Genomic DNA, 18,342 nt, shown 5'->3' on the forward strand with positions numbered 1-18,342 from the left:
CTTTAAAGTATCGAAATGTCACAAACACACATATACAATATTTTACCTCGGACGTGTCAAGGCCGTCTCCCTAGTGTGTAAGTCACAGAGGCGTTAGGATCCATCTTCATTCATGCATATATATATACATAAAGGATTATAAATTCATGAAAAAGCACATGAAGCATAAATCTCTCAGCACTAATAAATCTTAGTCAATTTTTTCAGTGAATATACCTTGCTTGAGGCTACACCATGTTTCATAAGAAGATACTAAGCTTGTAAATGACAAAGAAATAGTTGCGAGAGTCACTGTGCTTTTTTATTGGATGAAACATATCCAGCCACGTTAAACCCCATGGCAAGGGGGTGGCAGGGGGCAGGTCAATTGCAACACCTCTTCGTAGACAATGTTAGAAGTGTATGTTCTTTGATCTCCATGTCTACTAATGCTTGTTAAGTGACTATCACCAACCACAACCTTGATGGCAGAAGAGGATCTCACGTGAGACATTGCCACATACAGTTGACCATGGGTGAAAACAGGTGTTGGGAGATACAATCCAAGAATTCCCAATGTTTGGCCTTGCCCCTTGTTGATTGCCATCCCAAAAGCACAACGTAGGGGAAATTGGCGGCGTCTCAAATCAAAAGGGAGACCTTCTCTAGATCCCATGAGAAAATCAATCCTCAGAATGAACACTGCATTTCCTACATGTGACCCTGTAATGATTTTTGCTTTAATCGCTTTGATGTGGAATTGCTTACAAATCAAGCATGTCCCATTACAAAGACCACTTCTTGGATCCAAATTGCGAAGCAACATACCTGGAGCATTCTGTTTCAATTGTAAAACATGCGGTGGAAAGCCTTCCCCAAGATCTAAACTATTTACAAACTCACTTGTGAATAAAATGCTATCACAATTTGATTCACACACTAAGTACGCACTGATATATTCCTTATAAGTACCAGAAAATTGCTGCAAGCCCAAATTGTTTATAGTATCCACCTCCTTGTTCCGTGGAGCCAAAATTGCTCTATCCTTGAAAAAGGATGCATGGCAAGTCTGTGTTTCAAGGTCTCTATATATGCAAGCAACCAATGCTTACAAATTATTTTGTGGTAGCATCATGCAAGCCGGCAGGGCCACATTATCAAGTATGTCCCCATCACAAACATCGCCATTACCAATATCAAGTGTCCATTGCACAAACTCTCTTTCAATAACATTACTTAAACAATTGACCACTCGTATATTCTGTGTTAGATGCATGATTTTTGTACGTTGCCAAATGTATGAGTGGCACAAAGATGCATTAACAATGTCTTCTCTTCCCCCTTTGCCCACAACAGGTAATATCTGTCTGAAATCACCACCAAGGAGGAGAACCTTTCCACCAAAAAACATGTCATTTTTCATGACATCTCTTAGTGTCTTATCAAGAGCCTCAAAAGCGTGAGCCATGGGGGCTTCATCCCATATGATCAGTGAACTCATTCGCAACAGCTCAGCAAGCTGGCTGTTTACTTTAATGTTACATGTGGACTCAGAAGTTATATCAATAGGGATCTTGAATCTAGAGTGTGCAATCCTTCCGTCGTTGAGAAGCTGTGCTGCAATCCCGGACGATGCACATGCCAAAGCAACTTTGGACTCTCCGCGTATCCGAGAGAGCAAAGCATTGTAGAGATAAGTCTTTCCCATCCCACCTGGCCCATCCAAGAAAAAAATAGTCCCTCTGCTCATGCAAGCTGATGTAAAACCCGATTGTAAGCTTCCCTTTGCCCAACATTGAAAGATGATTCCCTTCTAGCAGACAATACTCTCTTTGTTCCTCTCTGTTATACATGAACTCTTCAGCAAGCACTCCCTGCTCACTCATAATTTGCAAGGTGTGATCCACCTGAGGCATTCCAAAATAATCCGAGAGCCTCTTTCCATAGTGTTGAAGCATTGTCTCTAAGTTTGACAAAGCTTGGTTTTGTACCATGTGTTCACAGATATTCGCATCATTTGTGCGAACCCTCATATGATATACATGGTCCTCAGAAAGCTCCTTATAGAAGCGATTCCACAATGCACCAGGATGTATTGGTTCACAAAAAACCAAAATGACTACAAACAGTAGGCGCAATTGTTGCCTTGTTTACTGAAAAGAAGCTTCTTCCAAACAAAGAAACCATTCATCATCAACTTGCAGTAATCCTCGTGCATTACATGTTTCTTTAAATGTGTCATATACTTGTCCATTGAAGGTTCTAATATCCTCAAAAGACATACATCCTTTGCACATGTTGAGTAACATACGCAAATAGTACAAATCTCCAGCATTGGGAACAATGTGGTACATTCTTCCAATCATGTCACCAATTTGTCTTTGAGTCCATGTTCTACTTGTTGGCTTCCAAACCCACTTTGTTGGGAAGTCTATGTACAACAAATTATTGGCCTCTGGATATTGTTGATTTGCTACAAACCACTCAGCGAGCGTTGTCTTTTTGCTGACATCTCCCTTCACCACACTCTGTATAGTCGCTCTGTCGCTAAAGATGACTTGATTTTGATGAGGCAAGTGAACTTGGAGCCGTTGTATGTCAGGTTTCTCTTGATGCATGTGAAACACAAGTATACGCGAGATAGCCTCAGATGCTGATACATATCGAGCATTAAGATAGTTTGTAACTTCATATAGAAGCCCTTCACTATCTTGCAGAACAACAGTGGCCATGTCATGTCCCTTATACACATACTTGTGGAGATATTTCACAACGGATATAGTGAAGCAAACCTCCACATTGATATGTGCATTGTACCTTATTAACAAAAATGGATTGTATGGAACAATCCATTTATTACTCATTTGCACTTTATTACGAACATTGTAATTTCCATCATCCCTCCTCATGTACGTTGGGTATCCATCTCTAGCCACATTAATCGATGCACTAAAGCTTTGAGGATATTTAAACATGCACTTCCCATCTTTCATACATGGAGCATTCTTATTCAAGTCTCCACACGGGCCATGCACATTACACTGACTGATAACATCATACAACTGTGGAAACATTACTTTATCAGGAAGCTCCACACACACAATCTTATCATAATGCAATGTCTCTGTTGGATTATGCTCAGATGCAAGTATCAATAGAATGTGAGCATGAGGAAGGCCTCTCTTTTGGAACTCAATCACAAAAATGTGTCCAATGACCTTTACCAAAAATAGCTCTCTTAATCAGCAAGCCCATCAAATCCTTGAACTTATGGTAAAAAACACGGGTAGTAAGATCAAGACGATTGTTGGATGTTTGTCCAAGCAATAATGCATCCTGTTTCTCCTTCTATCCAGGATTGCATGTGAATGTAATGAAGAGATCAGGTTTTCCTCTCTTGCGTACAATTGCCATGGCATCCTGGTACAGCTGGTGCATATAGCGAGGGCCACCAACATACGAAGAAGAAAATACAACCCTTCTTCCAACATTAGCACCCAATAACAGTTCTCTATCATCCCTTCTTCCATCTCTTGCTCCAACCATATATGTCAAGCCTTGATACACCTCACTGCGAAGTTCACTTTGGTGATTACGAACCCACAAAAGCCTCAACTCATACATACAACTATATGCATCAACAATATATTGTCGCAGTAGCCTACCACCACGTAAAAGACATTGTGTCATGTCATCTCTAATTTGCAATCTATACTTGTAGAAATCCATTGTAGAAATATACTTTGTAGTTCCATTTACTCGCTCTCTGCTTACTTCCTCTCTGTTCACTTGGGTATGTAAGGATTCCAACCTTCTTCACAATTTGGAAATAGCAACACATATAATAGAGGCATGTATGACCTATGGCAATTTGAGATTCGTTTTAGACCGCCACCCAAAAGATTCAACACAATATCACGATGGCCAATGTTGCTCCCTTCACCCTGACCAGGCATCATTGCAGCAACTTCCACACTTGTTGGAGCAACATATTGCCAGCCATTTGTACACTTCTCAGTAATGACCATCCTAATCTCTGGAATATTGGAAGTTTGTACCATTGAAGCAAACCCCCTAAAAGCTTGAACATACGGATTTACTCGATGCATCATCGATTGCAAGCTTTCCAAAACATCTGGTTTGAGTTTAGAAACAAGACTCATCCTGTTTTGCAACTCATTCTCAGTGTCAAAAAAATACAACTGAGCAAAGCGAGGGATTTGACCTGATCGTTCTTCTGGCATTAATGGACCAATGTTATGATAAATAGATCCATGCACCTTGAAGGTATATATTCCTTTTCTTTGGCAGAGAGATTCATCTATATGAGCTCCCAAAGAAGCAAATGCCAACAAACTATTGTATGCTCTGATATGTTTCAAGAATTTTCTACTTCTAGTATTACCCCCGTGCATCAATTCCCTTAATTCTAAAGGAGGTTCACTTAATGGTGGCAAAGAAACATTTCCTGAGTTGCAAAAACTCTTCCCCACAAATGTGCGAATGGTCTTTGCTTCTGTTTTCCAAGCTAAAGCACCACAAAAGGAACATGCAAAATCCAAGTTGCCTATGTTGTGAAGAATACACTTTTCATGAGAAATAGACAACATAGAGATATGCATCAAGGAAGTGGTCTCAGAATATAAGTAGGTGATAGATAGGCAAAGTGTCTCAACTTTGGAGTAATCTCCCTCTCTGGAGACAATTACAGGCTCCGCAAGAACATCTCCATTATTGGCTTCCAAATTGGCTTCCACTTCAATCCCTACATACCTTTGCGAGAGAATTGACTCGTTATCTACATCCAATGCAATCCTTCCCTGAGGAAATTCATTGCATAGATTCACGTTTATCAAATGATGGCAATCTTCCAAGAGAGTCACATCAATCTCACCCAGAGAACGTCGAACTCTATCTCGCGCTACTGCACGTCGCATAGCTCGAGAGGCTTGACATATCCTACTACGTCTTGCATGTCCAGGAGACAACACCTTTGGACCAATAGCCATCTGTCCAAAAAAGAACTCTTATAAGTACTCACAGGTATATACAGGTTAGTATCTAGAGAATTAAGAAGAGAGTATGGAGAAGAAAGGATTTCCCAACTATGTCTATCTTTCTTTGAGAGAGTCAATGAGAGGAGGCTTGCCAACCCACATGGTAAATGTCTATATACTTCTATATATGTCTCTCTATATCTCATCTAACTACTACTAAGGATATAGTTGGGGGAGCGAGTCCATCTGATTAGCCCACCGACGATTGTCGGTTAAGGCTTGAGTTTCACCCGGCAGTTTTCCGTTGTAATTACAACACGCCAATCTGCACGTCAATCGGATTCTTGCCCAACTGAGGTCCCTTGACACTTGAGGAGTCGCCACGTTAACCCATTATTGAACATTGGCAACCTTTGCTCAAGACGGATTCAAAGGTGCATCCAAATCAGCCCCAAAGTGCTTCATTATGAAGAGTTACCATGGTGACAGGTCCCCATTTAAGTTGGTAGAGTTGCATTTAGGCTTGGATTGTTGTGTACATTCCGTTTACGCAATCAAAATCAAATACCACATCGGCAATGGTGTGCATGTGATTACAGTAGGAGAGACACTCTCGCTTTGCATCTGCTAAAAATAGCCCAGAGCTTCTTGACCCTACCCAAATTGGGCATATCTGGCAATCAATGCATTCAAAGAGACGGCATCCTATATAGGAAGCTCTCTCCCACTTTTTGTGCTTTATGAAGTGCTTCACATTTGTCATACCTAGAAAGAAGTCAGACATTGCACACACCTAGAATACTTTGTGTGTGTGTGTGTGTGTATGCGTGTGTGTGAGTGTGAGTGTGTGTGTGTGTGTGTGTGTGTGTGTGTGTGTGTGTGTGTGTGTGTGTGTGTGTGTGAGAGAGAGAGAGAGAGAGACAGAGAGAGAGAGAGGGAGAGAGAGAGAGAGATTTAACTTGAGAGAGAGAGAGAGAGAGAGAGAGAGAGAGACAGAGAGGGAGAGGAGAGATTCACTGCAACATAACTTGAGAGAGAGAGAGAGAGAGAGAGAGAGAGAGAGAGAGAGAGAGAGAGAGAGAGAGAGAGAGAGAGGGGGGGGGAGAGAGAGAGTTTCACTGCAACATAACTTGAGAGAAAGAGAGAAAGAGAGAGAGAGAGAGAGAGAGAGAGAGAGAGAGAGAGAAAGAGAGAGAGAGAGAGAGAGAGAGAGAGAGAGAGAGGGCGACTCGGGGGGGCGGGGAACGAAAGGTGTGACCCAAAAGACACAGTGGCAACAAAAATACTACAATTATGGAGATCCTCTGAGAATGTAGTATCCAAAGAAGACAACCAAGAGTCGTGAGAAAATTGGTATCCACTACATACATAAGCCTCCCCCAAAATGTAGTCAATATCCCCAAAGCCACCAAAATATAGATCCGCTAAGTCTATAAATGGGAAAGAAGTGAGTATTACTATCGATTACATAATTCACTTCTTGCAAGAGTTTCCCTGCTTTGAATTGGATGGAACATCTCCAACGGCATTAATCCCCTTCTTGGGCCAATGGGTCGTTACCAATGCATGGAGCTTGTTTGAGATAGATCCAACTTCGGAGACACGTGTAGTATGTTGTACTGCTACGGCAGTCAATTTGTTGCTAGTACTTCATAATTCAGGCACAATGCTTTTGAAATCCATGCTATCCTTGTCAAGAACGGACCTCTCCAAGAGACTCATGATTTTTGCCTGGTTGCTTTCTATGCGAGAAAGTTGTCCTTGCATTGAGCTCTGCTGCTGTAAAATACCATTAATCTGTAGCTGCATCCGCTCCTCTAGACGATGAAGATAAACCCCTTGCTCATATTGTGAATGGCTCAACCAGTGAATGCTCTCTCTATAGGAAACCTATGATGCCTCCGCTCTCTCACATGACGCTTGAATTTTGGAGCATACTGTGTGGATGATACCTAGTCCATCTACAATTTGCTTCTTTGCAGGTCCATCGCCACCTCGGGCAACGCGCTTGGCATTTCATAAATTGTTTCTTGGGTCTCTCTCTGGGGTAGAAAATATCACCTCCGAAGAATCTCCTCCAGAGGTAAGCACGTGCTCCATCTCTGTAAGAAAGAATAAGATATATATTTAGCACCGGGTTATACATGTTTTTATCTCTATCTATTTCTCTCTCTATTTTTCCCCTATCCACCTCTCTATACCTCCCTCTCTATGGCCACCTCTCCCTCTCTATGGCGCAAGGTGGCCATAGAGAGAGCAATAACCAAAGCCTGTGTGTAGGATGTCGTCTCTTGGAATGCATTGATTGTGGGATATGCCTAACTTGGTTAGGGCCAAGAGAGCGGCTGCCCCATCCCTCTCTCTCTCTCTCTCTCTCTCTCTCTCTCTCTCATGTGTAGGCATATCCCACAATGAGTGCACTCCAAGAGACGACATCCCATAGATTAAGCTCATTGAAAGCACCTTTTGTGCTTTATGAAGTGCATGGCAGTTGGCATACATGTCGACCAAGGCAATGCTAGAATTCAAGGGCGGAATTTCTCCTTTTCCCGAACACTGACTCACAGTCTCAATCTCACGTGGAGAGGACGGGTATCAAATGAAACAGCTTGAAATGTTATATTAAACGTCTTCAAAGGGCCAAGGTCTATGAGACCAAACATTACTTTTGAAGACCTATTTTTTGTAACTGTTGGTAGACTTTGGAAAACCAAGCACCAAATGGAGGGGATTCCAACCTGAACTTTTAGCGTTTCAAAAAGTGTAGCTCACACCACCAAGAGGTCTTTCAGGGTGATATCCGCATCTGTGAGTTCAACTCTTGTTGATCCTTGAGGTCTCATGGGATTGAGCGTGCAACTTTAAAACCTGTCTTCTTCTTCTCTCTTTCTCTCTATAGTTCTACAACATCTGTGACGTAGCACTCATACATGTACCCATCATTGTCTGTGCAAGAGTAGCACCCAACATTGAGATGGAGTTCTATCTGATGTTTTGAAGAGAAGTAGGAGGAAAACCTCTTTGGGTTACTGAAGGGGCATTCAGTCGTGGCCAACTCCAAAAATTACGCTCTGTGGAAAAGGCCACCATGACCTCCACAGCAACACCCTACCCCTTCATAGCCGAGAAGATTCTAGAAATGGACCAGCTCCATCATCGCTACTCCTACACCATCCTTAACCACCCTCCCATGCTTCTCTTATGGACGACTATGTCAGCACCTTCACGCTCTTTCCCATCCCCAACCCTTGCAATCCTCAAGCTGGACCCAACACCCTCCTCCATTGAAGCTTCACCTATAACCCCACTTCATCCATCTCCCCAGAGAATGCTCTCTCTACCATCTTCTCCTTGTATCTAGCTTAGAACTCAGCTCTCCTTGACTGTTGACGATTGTGAGTAGCCAAGGATGTTGAAGAGGGGAAAGAGGAAAATCTCTTTAGGGTTCTTTGGTGGTCATTTAGCCGGCAACTACCACAATAGAGAATATACGTACGCCTACGGGCTATAGAGGAGGGTAGTGGCAACGCTAATACATGTGGCAAGGCATTCGACTGGAATATCAAGGGCATTGAACGCAGTAGGTGTGGGCCATGACTGGCAACTTAATGGGCGTCCACAAATATTGGCTTATTGGCCACTTCAAGCTGGACATTTCCCGCAATCAGTGCATTCCAAGAGACAACATCCTAGGTAGGAATCTTCAAAGGGCCAAGGTCAATAAATGACCCCTCTTACAATGGAGAGGTGTCCTCACTTTGCATCTACTCAAAATAGATCAAAGCTTCCTGACCCTGCTATTGGACATATCTTACGATCAATGCACCCTTGCGAGGGTCGATCGCATCAAAAAACAACGCACACCTACCTCTCTCTACCTCTCTCTCTCTCTCTCTCTCTCCCCTTGACATCTAGGAGAGGAAGCTCCTCAAGCACTTTTTGTGCTAATTCCCAAAATACCCCTTAAATTTCAAAATTCTCAAAAGTACCCTTGTATCTATTTTCTAATGTTTATTCTTTTGTGACAATTAAGATCCGTTTTTTAGTGCTTAGCATGTAATTTGTCACAATTATCTATTAAAAAAAAGGCATCATGTCGTAAAATAATGAAGCAATTCATCTCCAAAGCTTACATAACCAACACAAATTCTAGTTTTAGCATATTGTATTGATACAACTTATGGAAAGCTACAATTTTCTTTTGCATTTCTGGAATCACGTAAAATAATGAAGGAATTCATCTCCAAAGCCTACATAACCAACACAAATTTTTCTTGAAATAATGAAGCAATTCATCTCCACCTACATAACCAAAACAAATTCTAGTTTTAGCCTATTATTGATAGACGATCAGCCTTCTTTGGAAATTTTGAAGGGCGGGGTATTTTCCGAAATCTAACACACACGCCCACAGATGTTATCATTTTTTCATTATAACATTACATTACATTCCATTTCATGCCCACAGGGACGCAAGGTGACAGGCGTTTTATAACATTGCATTTCATTTCATGTCCACGGCGACGTAGGTCGCAAGGTGGAAACAAAGCGAGAGAGAGAGAGAGAGAGAGAGCGCTGCTTGCAAGCCGGTGGTGCAGTAGCCGGGTGGAGCCGCAGTCCGCCGGTCACCGCCGGCTTCTTGAGGACGTCACCGCAGTAGTCGGGTGGTGCAGTAGCCGCAGGTCACCGCAGTAGCCAGGTAGCTGCAGCAGCAATGAAGTGAGGATGAGGACCTCTCTCTCACACACTCCTTGAGGATGACGATGAGGAGCAGGCAGACCTCTCTCTCTCTCTTCTCTCCCTTGAGGAGGACCTCTCTCTCTGGAGCACGTGGCGGATGAGGACCTCTCTCTCTCTCTCTCGACGATGAGGAGTAGGAGCAAGACCTCCACTCTCTCTCTCTCTCTCTCTCTCTCTCTCTCTCTCTCTCTCTCTCTCTCTCCCGCCCCCATTGATCAACCTCGCATCGCCGGGTGCGCCATCTTGAGTAGGCGGCTGGCGATGATGGTTTTTTTGAAAACGCCCGACTGAGAGCCCGCCCGTGAGGTCGTAGCCCGCCCGACTGAGGGTCCCTGACTCTCTAGGAGTCGCAACGTGGCAGGGGGGGGGCGGAATCCCCTCCCCTTTTATCTATTAATATAGATTGTCTTAAAATAATGAAGCAATTCATCTCCAAAGCCTACATAGCCAAAACAAATTCTAGTTTTAGCATATTATTGATAGACGATCAACCTTCTCAGGAAATTTTGAAGGGTGGGGTATTTTCCGAAAATGAGACACTCTCTCTCTCTCTCTCTCTCTCTCTCTAACACACACGCACACACACGTTCTCATTTTTTCATTATAACATTACATTACATTCCATTCCATGCCCACAGGGGCGCAGGGTGACAGGCGTTTTATAACATTGCATTTCATTTCATGCCCACGGCGGCACAGGGTGAGAGGGCGCAGGTCGCGGGGTGGAAACAAAGCGAGAGAGAGAGAGAGAGAGAGAGAGAGAGAGAGAGAGAGAGCTACCTACAGGCCGGTGGTGCAGTAGCCGGGTGGAGCCGCAGTCCGCGAGAGGAGCCGCAGGTCACCGTAGGCTTCTTGAGGACGTCACCGCAGTAGTCGGGTAGTTGCAGCAACGGTGGCGTGAGGATGAGGACCTCTCTCTCTCACACTCCTTGAGGATGACGATGAGGAGCAGGCAGACCTCTCTCTCTCTCTCTCTTCTCTCTCTTGAGGAGGACCTCTCTCTTTGGAGCGCGTGGCCGATGAGGACCTCTCTCTCTCTCTTAACGATGAGGAGCAGGAGCAGGACCTCCACTCTCTCTCTCTCTCTCTCTCTCTCTCTCTCTCTCTCTCTCTCTCTCTCTCTCTCTCTCTCTCTCTCTCTCTCTCTCGCCCGCATTGATCAACCTCGCATTGCCGGGCGTGCCATCTTGAGTAGGCGGCTGGCGATGATGGTTTTTTTGAAAACGCCCGACTGAGAGTCTGCCCGCAAGGTCGCAACCTGCCCGACTTAGGGTCCCTGACTCTCTAGGAGTCGCCACGTGGTAGAGGAGGGGGGGGGGGGGGGGGGGATTTCCTCCCCTTTTATCTATTAGTATAGATTGTCTTAAAATAATGAAGCAATTCAACTCCAAAGCCTACATAACCAAAACAAATTCTAGTTTTAGCATATTATTGATAGACGATCAGCCTTCTCAAGAAATTTTGAAGGGCTGGGTATTTTCCGAAAATGAGACACTCTCTCTCTCTCTCTAACACACACGCACACAGACGTTCTCATTTTTTCATTATAACATTACATTACATTCCATTTCATGCCCCAGGGGCGCAAGGTGAACAGGCGTTTTATAACATTGCCTTTCATTTCATGCCCACGGCGGCATAGGGTGACAGGGTGCAGGTCGTAGGGTGGAAACAAAGCGAGAGAGAGAGAGAGAGAGAGAGAGAGAGAGCTACCTACAGGCCGGTGGTGCAGTAGCCGGGTGGAGCCGCAGTCCGCGAGAGGAGCCGCAGGTCACCGTAGGCTTCTTGAGGACGTCACCGCAGTAGCCGGATAGCTGCAGCAGCGATGGCGTGAGGATGAGGATCCCTCTCTCTCTCACTCCTTGAGGATGACGATGAGGAGCAGGCAGACCTCTCTCTCTCTCTCTCTTCTCTCTCTTGAGGAGGACCTCTCTCTCTGGAGCGCGTGGTGGATGAAGACCTCTCTCTCTCTCTCTCTTGATGATGAGGAGCAGAGCAAGACCTCCACTCTCTCTCTCTCTCTCCCTCCCGTCCGCATTGATCAACCTCGCATCGCCGGGCGTGCCATTTTGAGTAGACGATTGGCGATGATGATTTTTTTGAAAATGCCCGATTGAGAGTCCACCCGTGAGATCGCAGCCCATCCGATTGAGGGTCCCTGACTCTCTAAGAGTCGCCACGTGGTAGGGGAGGGGGGGACGGGAATCCCCTCCCTTTTTATCTATTAGTATAGATTATGTAAGTGAAGTTTCACTTTAACATTCTAAAATAATAGAATGCAACAAAACTAAAGACATGTCAAGATATGATACCAAAGTGAAATAAACATTTAAAGTAAGTCTTCATCGTTCCATCATGGCACTAAAGCAATGGAAGTCTCCCTAACCCAACACGACACTAAGGTTTTTTTTTCGAAAGTCAAAAAAGTAATAAAGGGCTTGTTTTAGAAAGCCAATAAACATTATATCAATCGGGTGCTTTCGCTCGTTTCTATAAAAAAGGACTTAAAGGAACACGTTTGGCTTCCTTTTAGATTTGGCCTCTTCTTTCTCTCAATTTTTAACAATGGGTAAGCAGGTGTCACAAAAAAAAGTTGAATCTTGGTAGATGCCGGCTAGGGGAGGCAGAGGTGGGAGTCGTGTGAGGTTGGGCTAGGACTCAGAGGGGGCCAGCTGGTGGGTGGGCTTGTCAAACGATAGGGCAACTAGGTGATGGGTGCATGAGACACGACACAGGATTTTTTTATTTTTTATTTTAAATGGCATGGCATCACAAGAGGGACACAAAACTGGTGTTGCTGGATTGTCTTAATGCAAGGATATGGTCCTGGGTACCACAGCCAAAGCTCGATTTGAGCCTGCAAGAGGATCAGCAAAGATTTGATTTAATGAGAAAAGCGACAAGGGTCTCGTGATCTATCACTTGTATTGTTTTTTTTTTAATAAATAGCAAAACTCACAAACAATTGTGAGAGAATTATATTGAACAGCCCAAAAAATTACAAGGTCTTGTCTTGCTCTTGTTAATCCATGACATCACTTGTATTGTTAAGTCCAAATTATTATGTGTGAGGCTCAAAATAATAATAAAGATGAAAAAAACGGTGTGCTTTCTCTCCTTTCTACGAGAAGACACATGTTTGGATTCCTTTAAGATTTGGTGTTTGTTAGAAAAATTTGGTGTTTAAGCTTGTAACTCGACAAGTTTGTAAGAGGGTTCGCAATGCCTGCACGAATGCTTCTCTCAAGACATCCCAGCTAGCACTCGCACGTTGGGTGGGGGATTGGTTCTTCTCCCAATCATTATGCTCATCAACCCTTCCCTACCCTCGACACTGCTGCAATCCCAATCGCCTCCGCGCGCTCTCTCGCACACACTCTCTCTTACCGTCACTCTTGCACCACTGCCATATACCTGCTTGTGTGCATTATAGGAGCTTACGGTGGCTTGCCCACTCGGTTTTGTGTCGATCTTGCCAGCAAACTACCCCTCTGTCCATTGTGAAGGTTCCCCTAGTTAAAGGCGAGGGAACCTTTTCCCCTCACTTAGCCCTGCTTGCATTGTGTGTGTCTGGGAAAGAGAGTTTGAGGGCATTTCTCTGTCGAGCTTACTGTGTGGACTCCCTGCATTATGGAGCTGGTCGAGGAAGGCACGACCTCTCAAGTTGGTGCTTAACCATGCATCGTTTCTTTTTTTAATTCCGCAAAATACTCTTCTAGTTTACTGATGCCATACTCAGTCACTTTTAAATAAACCATCACTTTGGTTTAACCTGTGTGATAATGCCTTACTAATTGATGCCGAACGGGTTGGTTTTTTTATTCATGGGCTGTGTTTTCTGCCACTCAACTGGTTGATAATGAGGTTTTGAACACTTTAAATGGACTACTTTCTGGTCTAGTTTTTGTATATTGTTGTTATAATGTATCTTTGAATTTGACATAAGTTTTATGTTATTAATGTGATTGGCTATGGTTTGCCATTTTGGTGATATAAAAAAAGGGGAGGACACTTCACCTCGCTTTTTGGCCTGCAGGAAGGGCATAGGGTTTTAGCTGCAAAATTGTTGCAAATTGTAGGCCGTCCGATGGTTTGTTGGATGGTTGCCACGTGTTGCAAGGCTTCTAGGGTTGTTTTATCAAGTGTCATTTGACCCATGTAGAATTCCTTTTCGTGCTGCTCCTGGCGGGCCTCGGTCCTTTCTGCTCTGCTCCTGTCAGAGGATGTGGCGTGTGTGCAGCAGGTGCTGTCCTTGTGAGAAGACGGCTGCACAGCAGGTATTGTCCTACCAGAGGACCTAGTTGTTCCATACGCAGCTTTCTTGTTTAATGGCGCGGGGTTTTCAAGGTTCTGGAAGGTGATTGCATTGAAGAGGTTTGCTCTGCAGGCTCAGGCGGCGAGGACGTGGCAGCAAGAGATTTTCGATGCACTGTTTTGCTCGTTTAATGCCGCAGGCGGGGGCTTCTCAAGGTCGTTGAAGGCGACCGTGCAGGCTGAGGTTACGAGCACTGCTCATGTTGGTCTTTGTGGTTCAGTGCACGTGCTAAATGGAGCACAGGACATGTAATTTCCATGTGGTTGTTGTAGCCTATATGACATGCCAGAAAGGGCAGAAAAATGCTTTGTAATAAGTTCTTGTTTCGAGTGTTATCATTATACTGTGTCATGGCAGCAAGTCTGAGAATTTGTTTTGATGTATGAGCTTTTGAGCTACATTATCTAGTGCAAGATTCTCTGTTTTTCCTGCTTTGTACAAGCTTTTGAGCTACATTACCTAGTGGAAGATTCTCTCTTTGTTTTGCTTTTGCACATGTGTTCTCAAGTCTCAATCTTTGTTGTCATGTTTGAGCTTTCACCTATCTGTTGCTATTCAATTTGTATATGCTAATATGTTGTAATCGCAAATTTAAATCAGTCGAGGAGTTGAAAGTCCGATGTAGATTGGTTTGAGGGTTTGTTTCTTGCGTCTCAAAGTACTTGCAACGACATTTCTTTGGAAATCGTCTTTATCATGGCATCTCATGATGGCGTTGTTGGTGGCGGTGAAGGGAGTGCAAGCAATGCCTCACCCAACGACGGTGAGAGCATAGACTTCTCTGGAGGTTTGCTTTTCTGACTCATGCGTTGGTGTTGTGTTACGTTGTCGGTCTTGGTTTGTTCGTGCTTGCGAGTGTTGCAGTTGAAAAAGTTTGTTGCACTCGTGTTGTTCTCCTGATCCTGCTGCTTGCTTTTGTTGCGCTTGCAAGTGATGTGCTTGTGATGGTGGTCACGTGTTTGGGTCCACAAAAGCGCAACAGTAGGGCTGCGGGTGCATGGGCCCTTGCTGACATTATCGGCAGGTCACGCTACAAGGGGCTGGACCCTCATTACCCCAGCGTGGGATTGGCATCAGGCTGTGAGCTGCCCTGCGTGGAGCCGCGAGCAGCCATCAGGAAGTCGCTCACCCAGGAGCCGAGAGCAACCTGAGCTTTATTCACTTGTGTGTCTCAGCGCCCGCATACGGGTTCTGGCCATCTATTTCAGATGCTTGCATTGGACTGTGGTACTGTACCATTGCGCCCAGGTCAGGGGCTGTTTTGCTCAATCGACTGGACTGTGCAGGGCCAGGGTGATTAACTCTCTTTGAGTTTGTGGACATAGGCAGCAACGTTCTTTGACTGAGGGGTTGTCTCCTTCTTTTGCCATGTATTCTGGTTGTGGAGCTCCGTCGAGCTAGACATCTGCTGGATGTGTTTGGCTTACGCTTTGAGACCCGGAGTTGGGTCCGAGGTTCAAGGGATTGTGGATCCCTCTCTCTATTTTGGTACTTGGCTATCATTCAGGTGTTGCCAGCCACTGTAGACCCGGCCATAGTGTTGCTCTCGGGTTCGAGAAGCCCTCGTGTGTTGATCATTGTTGGAGTATTGTGGGTTCCCCATTGTATCAGACCAGGGGCGCTAACGTGTCTTCACCTTCAGTAGGCCCTGCTCAATCCCATCAAGTACCTCGCTAGGGGGCTCCTTATCAACAAACTTAGGTATTCCTAATCGCCATCCATGACTTCGATGGCTGGTGCGTTCAACGTTGCTCCCCGTGAGCATACGGCCGCAATACAACAACACGAGCATCACAACAAATCTGGGCTTGACCTCCCAAGACGCTCATTTAATGTCATGTTTGAAACCAAACTTGGCTCGTACCATGTTACCTCCTTGTATTTTGCCTGGCTCTCCAACTCAGGCTCCACTTGTCCGTGCCATCTTGACCATCGAGCAGATCGTCCACTGTAGTGCAGGACGTCTCAAGTAAAGGCACAGCTAGCCCTTTGGTTACATCATGTCTGGCCAGTCAAGCCAAGTCTAGGGGCTCAATGTCCTCAAAAAAATTCAGTCCAAACTTTGCTCCATGCTTGTCATTGAATGGACAGTTCTCCCGTGTATCAAGTGAGTACAATGATTGTGACTAGGACACCAGTTCTTACTAACCACCGCTCATCTGCCCAAACCATCTCGGTAACATGCTTGGCCGTCCACTGGTTCACGGGACGCCTCAGTCTCGAGGGGAGTTTGACTCCTCCAACCGCACCATACCTGATCCATCGAACCTGTTCTGAAAACCCCAGCTCTTAATGGCCAGGATTTGTGAATACTTCACAAACGGGCACCTCATCTCGAGTGCCAAATCTGGAAACTGGTGGTTCATTACATCTTCATCGAAGTACAATTGCACGCTCACCATAATCTGCCCTTGCCTGCCAAGACGCATGCCCGTTGAGAACAACCCGAAAGGTGTTGCCTCTAGTTTCTTTAACTCTGCATACACCCCACTCGACAAACCTCTGTCGTTGCTAATCATAGCACTAGCATCATGCACACGCAACGGCTGTCTCGTATCCCACAGCCCCAATCTTTTTATGTTCTGGTTATATCTTTTCTGAGCCGTCTCTACTTGCAACAGCTCACAAACCTCAGTAAGCCCACCCTCGGGCATTAGTCCTTCATTAGCTTTTGACTTATGCATGTCTACACATGCTCGCATTTCCCCATCGCCTGAGGGGAGTGAATCAACAAGCTCGACCTGAAGCTCTATATGACCATCCTCGCTTGAGTAGCTCGCAATCTTGCTACCTGGCTCGGAGGCCTCCATATACAGTGCCTCGCATGCAGAAGCTCATGATGTTATGCATTGTATGAAAAACATTGAGAGACTCCGTTTTCCTGCATGAGAAAATTTCTAAATCTTCTTGTGTATGTAACTTGGCGAGGGATTTGAAACGTGACATTTTCCAAGATTAAATAGCTTGTTTGCTTGCTCATCCAAAAAGAAATCATATTTGGTGCAAGCTTGTTTGCATCCTTTCAAGAAGTTCGTTTCCGCGCCTCATTCTCCCTTTGCTTTTACGAGTGTGCTGCTTGCAGGATTTTTTTTGCACCCTCTTTGCTTTGCTCAACTAGTCAATGCTATGGTTAATTGGATGCTTCCTAGTCTTTTCCTCTTGCAGAGCTGCATAGGTTCGTTGAGTCTCCTCCATGCCTTGCAGGAAAACGTTCATCGCACATGGTAGTGTCGAGCTTTGTCGGGTTGCCGCCAAATTCGGGCTTCGAGAAAATCGCAGCTGGGAAGAGGTGTAGGCGTGCCTTGCTTCAAGAAAGCTCTGCTAACGATATCGTTGGCAGTGCAGGTATGGCTGGTGTGCACAATCATTCTTTCTGGAACAGTCTTGACGTGTCTACGATGTTCTTCGCTAAAATGCATTCTTGATTGTTGAGTTGCGTTAAGATGGTGCTCTTTTTTTTGTTTGTAGGCAAAGGATACTCTCCACCAGGGGAGGAGTGCGCACAAGCACCGTCTTCATCTCAACAAGAACTTCTTTGCCCAGTTCACGAATTGGGCAAAGCTGCAGCTTCATTTTCTGAAGTTGGCCAATCTTCAGCTTCTCAAAATGTCGTGGACAAGCTACTGGACAAAGGGAAAAGCTTGTTAGTCAAGGAAACTTTGCCGCTATTCATGATTAGCGATATAGATGAGGATAGTAAACCTTTCTCCATAGAGGGGAAAATCTTGATTGGTATGGCACATACCGCTCCATCTCCCTGGGCAAAAGAAAAATGCACGTTACTTCAAGTTCGACATCGTCGATGCCAATTGCATTGACACGATCACGGTCGTCGTTGTGGATCCCTTCATTGAGACCTACACCAAGGAGCTCAAGATCGGCTTGTTCGTCAGGATTGACTGTCCTCTTGTGAGGGCTAAAAACCATAATGATGCTGGGTCAGCTTTGTTCTCTTTGCATGTCGGTGCGTCAACAACCATTCGACCTTGTGACCCATTCCCTGTTGCTTTAGCTTTCTATCCTGAGATCAAGATAAACACATTTCTTGCTGACACTGCAATTTTCGAGACTACTAGCCCACGTCCGCCCTTGGCGACACTGGCGTTTGTTGTCTTGCAAAGTCGTAATTTCCATCAAAGAATTGGCACTACATTTGGGGATTTGGTTGTTGTTGATGGCCCGCCGACCCCATACGACAAAGGAGTTGTACATATCAGAAGCATTGGCTTCAGCATTTCTTTCTTTTGATATTGACAAACCTTTTATCATATGTAGGTCAGCTTTGTCAACTCTCGAAAGCATGACTATGAT

The 18,342-nt window shown here is 44.8% G+C and overlaps 2 protein-coding genes and 1 long non-coding RNA gene across 3 annotated transcripts; 2 read left to right on the forward strand and 1 right to left on the reverse strand.

The window, feature by feature from the left end:
* Nucleotides 1-1,087: 1,087 nt before the first annotated feature.
* Nucleotides 1,088-3,708, reverse strand: LOC147465545 (uncharacterized). The gene is made up of 4 exons (XM_086494208.1): nucleotides 3,385-3,708; nucleotides 2,201-3,197; nucleotides 1,802-2,098; nucleotides 1,088-1,692 (listed from the first exon to the last, which is right to left on the reverse strand). Exons 1-4 carry the CDS (start codon nucleotides 3,706-3,708, stop codon nucleotides 1,088-1,090), a joined length of 2,223 nt encoding a protein of 740 aa, XP_086350334.1.
* A 10,127-nt stretch (nucleotides 3,709-13,835) lies between these two features.
* On the forward strand, nucleotides 13,836-14,521 carry LOC147465546 (uncharacterized). The gene is made up of 2 exons (XR_015189242.1): nucleotides 13,836-13,993; nucleotides 14,104-14,521. It is a non-coding gene; the product is annotated as an uncharacterized LOC147465546 (long non-coding RNA).
* A 2,202-nt stretch (nucleotides 14,522-16,723) lies between these two features.
* Nucleotides 16,724-17,679, forward strand: LOC147465547 (uncharacterized). The gene is given in 3 exon segments (XM_086494318.1): nucleotides 16,724-16,802; nucleotides 17,020-17,420; nucleotides 17,500-17,679. Coding segments are annotated over 3 exon segments (660 nt in total).
* Nucleotides 17,680-18,342: the final 663 nt, after the last annotated feature.

Source organism: Adiantum capillus-veneris, chromosome 1, assembly GCF_014529385.1.
Source record: "Adiantum capillus-veneris isolate H3 chromosome 1, ASM1452938v2, whole genome shotgun sequence".
NCBI classification, from domain to species: domain Eukaryota; kingdom Viridiplantae; phylum Streptophyta; class Polypodiopsida; order Polypodiales; family Pteridaceae; genus Adiantum; species Adiantum capillus-veneris.

Excerpts from the sequence above, each read along its gene's own strand:
- LOC147465545 (XM_086494208.1), bottom strand. The coding sequence starts at position 3,708 with ATGGATTTCTACAAGTATAGATTGCAAATTAGAGATGACATGACACAA. Across the intron at positions 2,099-2,200 it reads TGACACATTTAAAGAAACAT|TCATTTTGGTTTTTTGTGAA; the intron begins GTAATGCACGAG and ends TACTGTTTGTAG. Across the intron at positions 1,693-1,801 it reads AGAGGAACAAAGAGAGTATT|GTGGGATGGGAAAGACTTAT; the intron begins GTCTGCTAGAAG and ends TGGATGGGCCAG.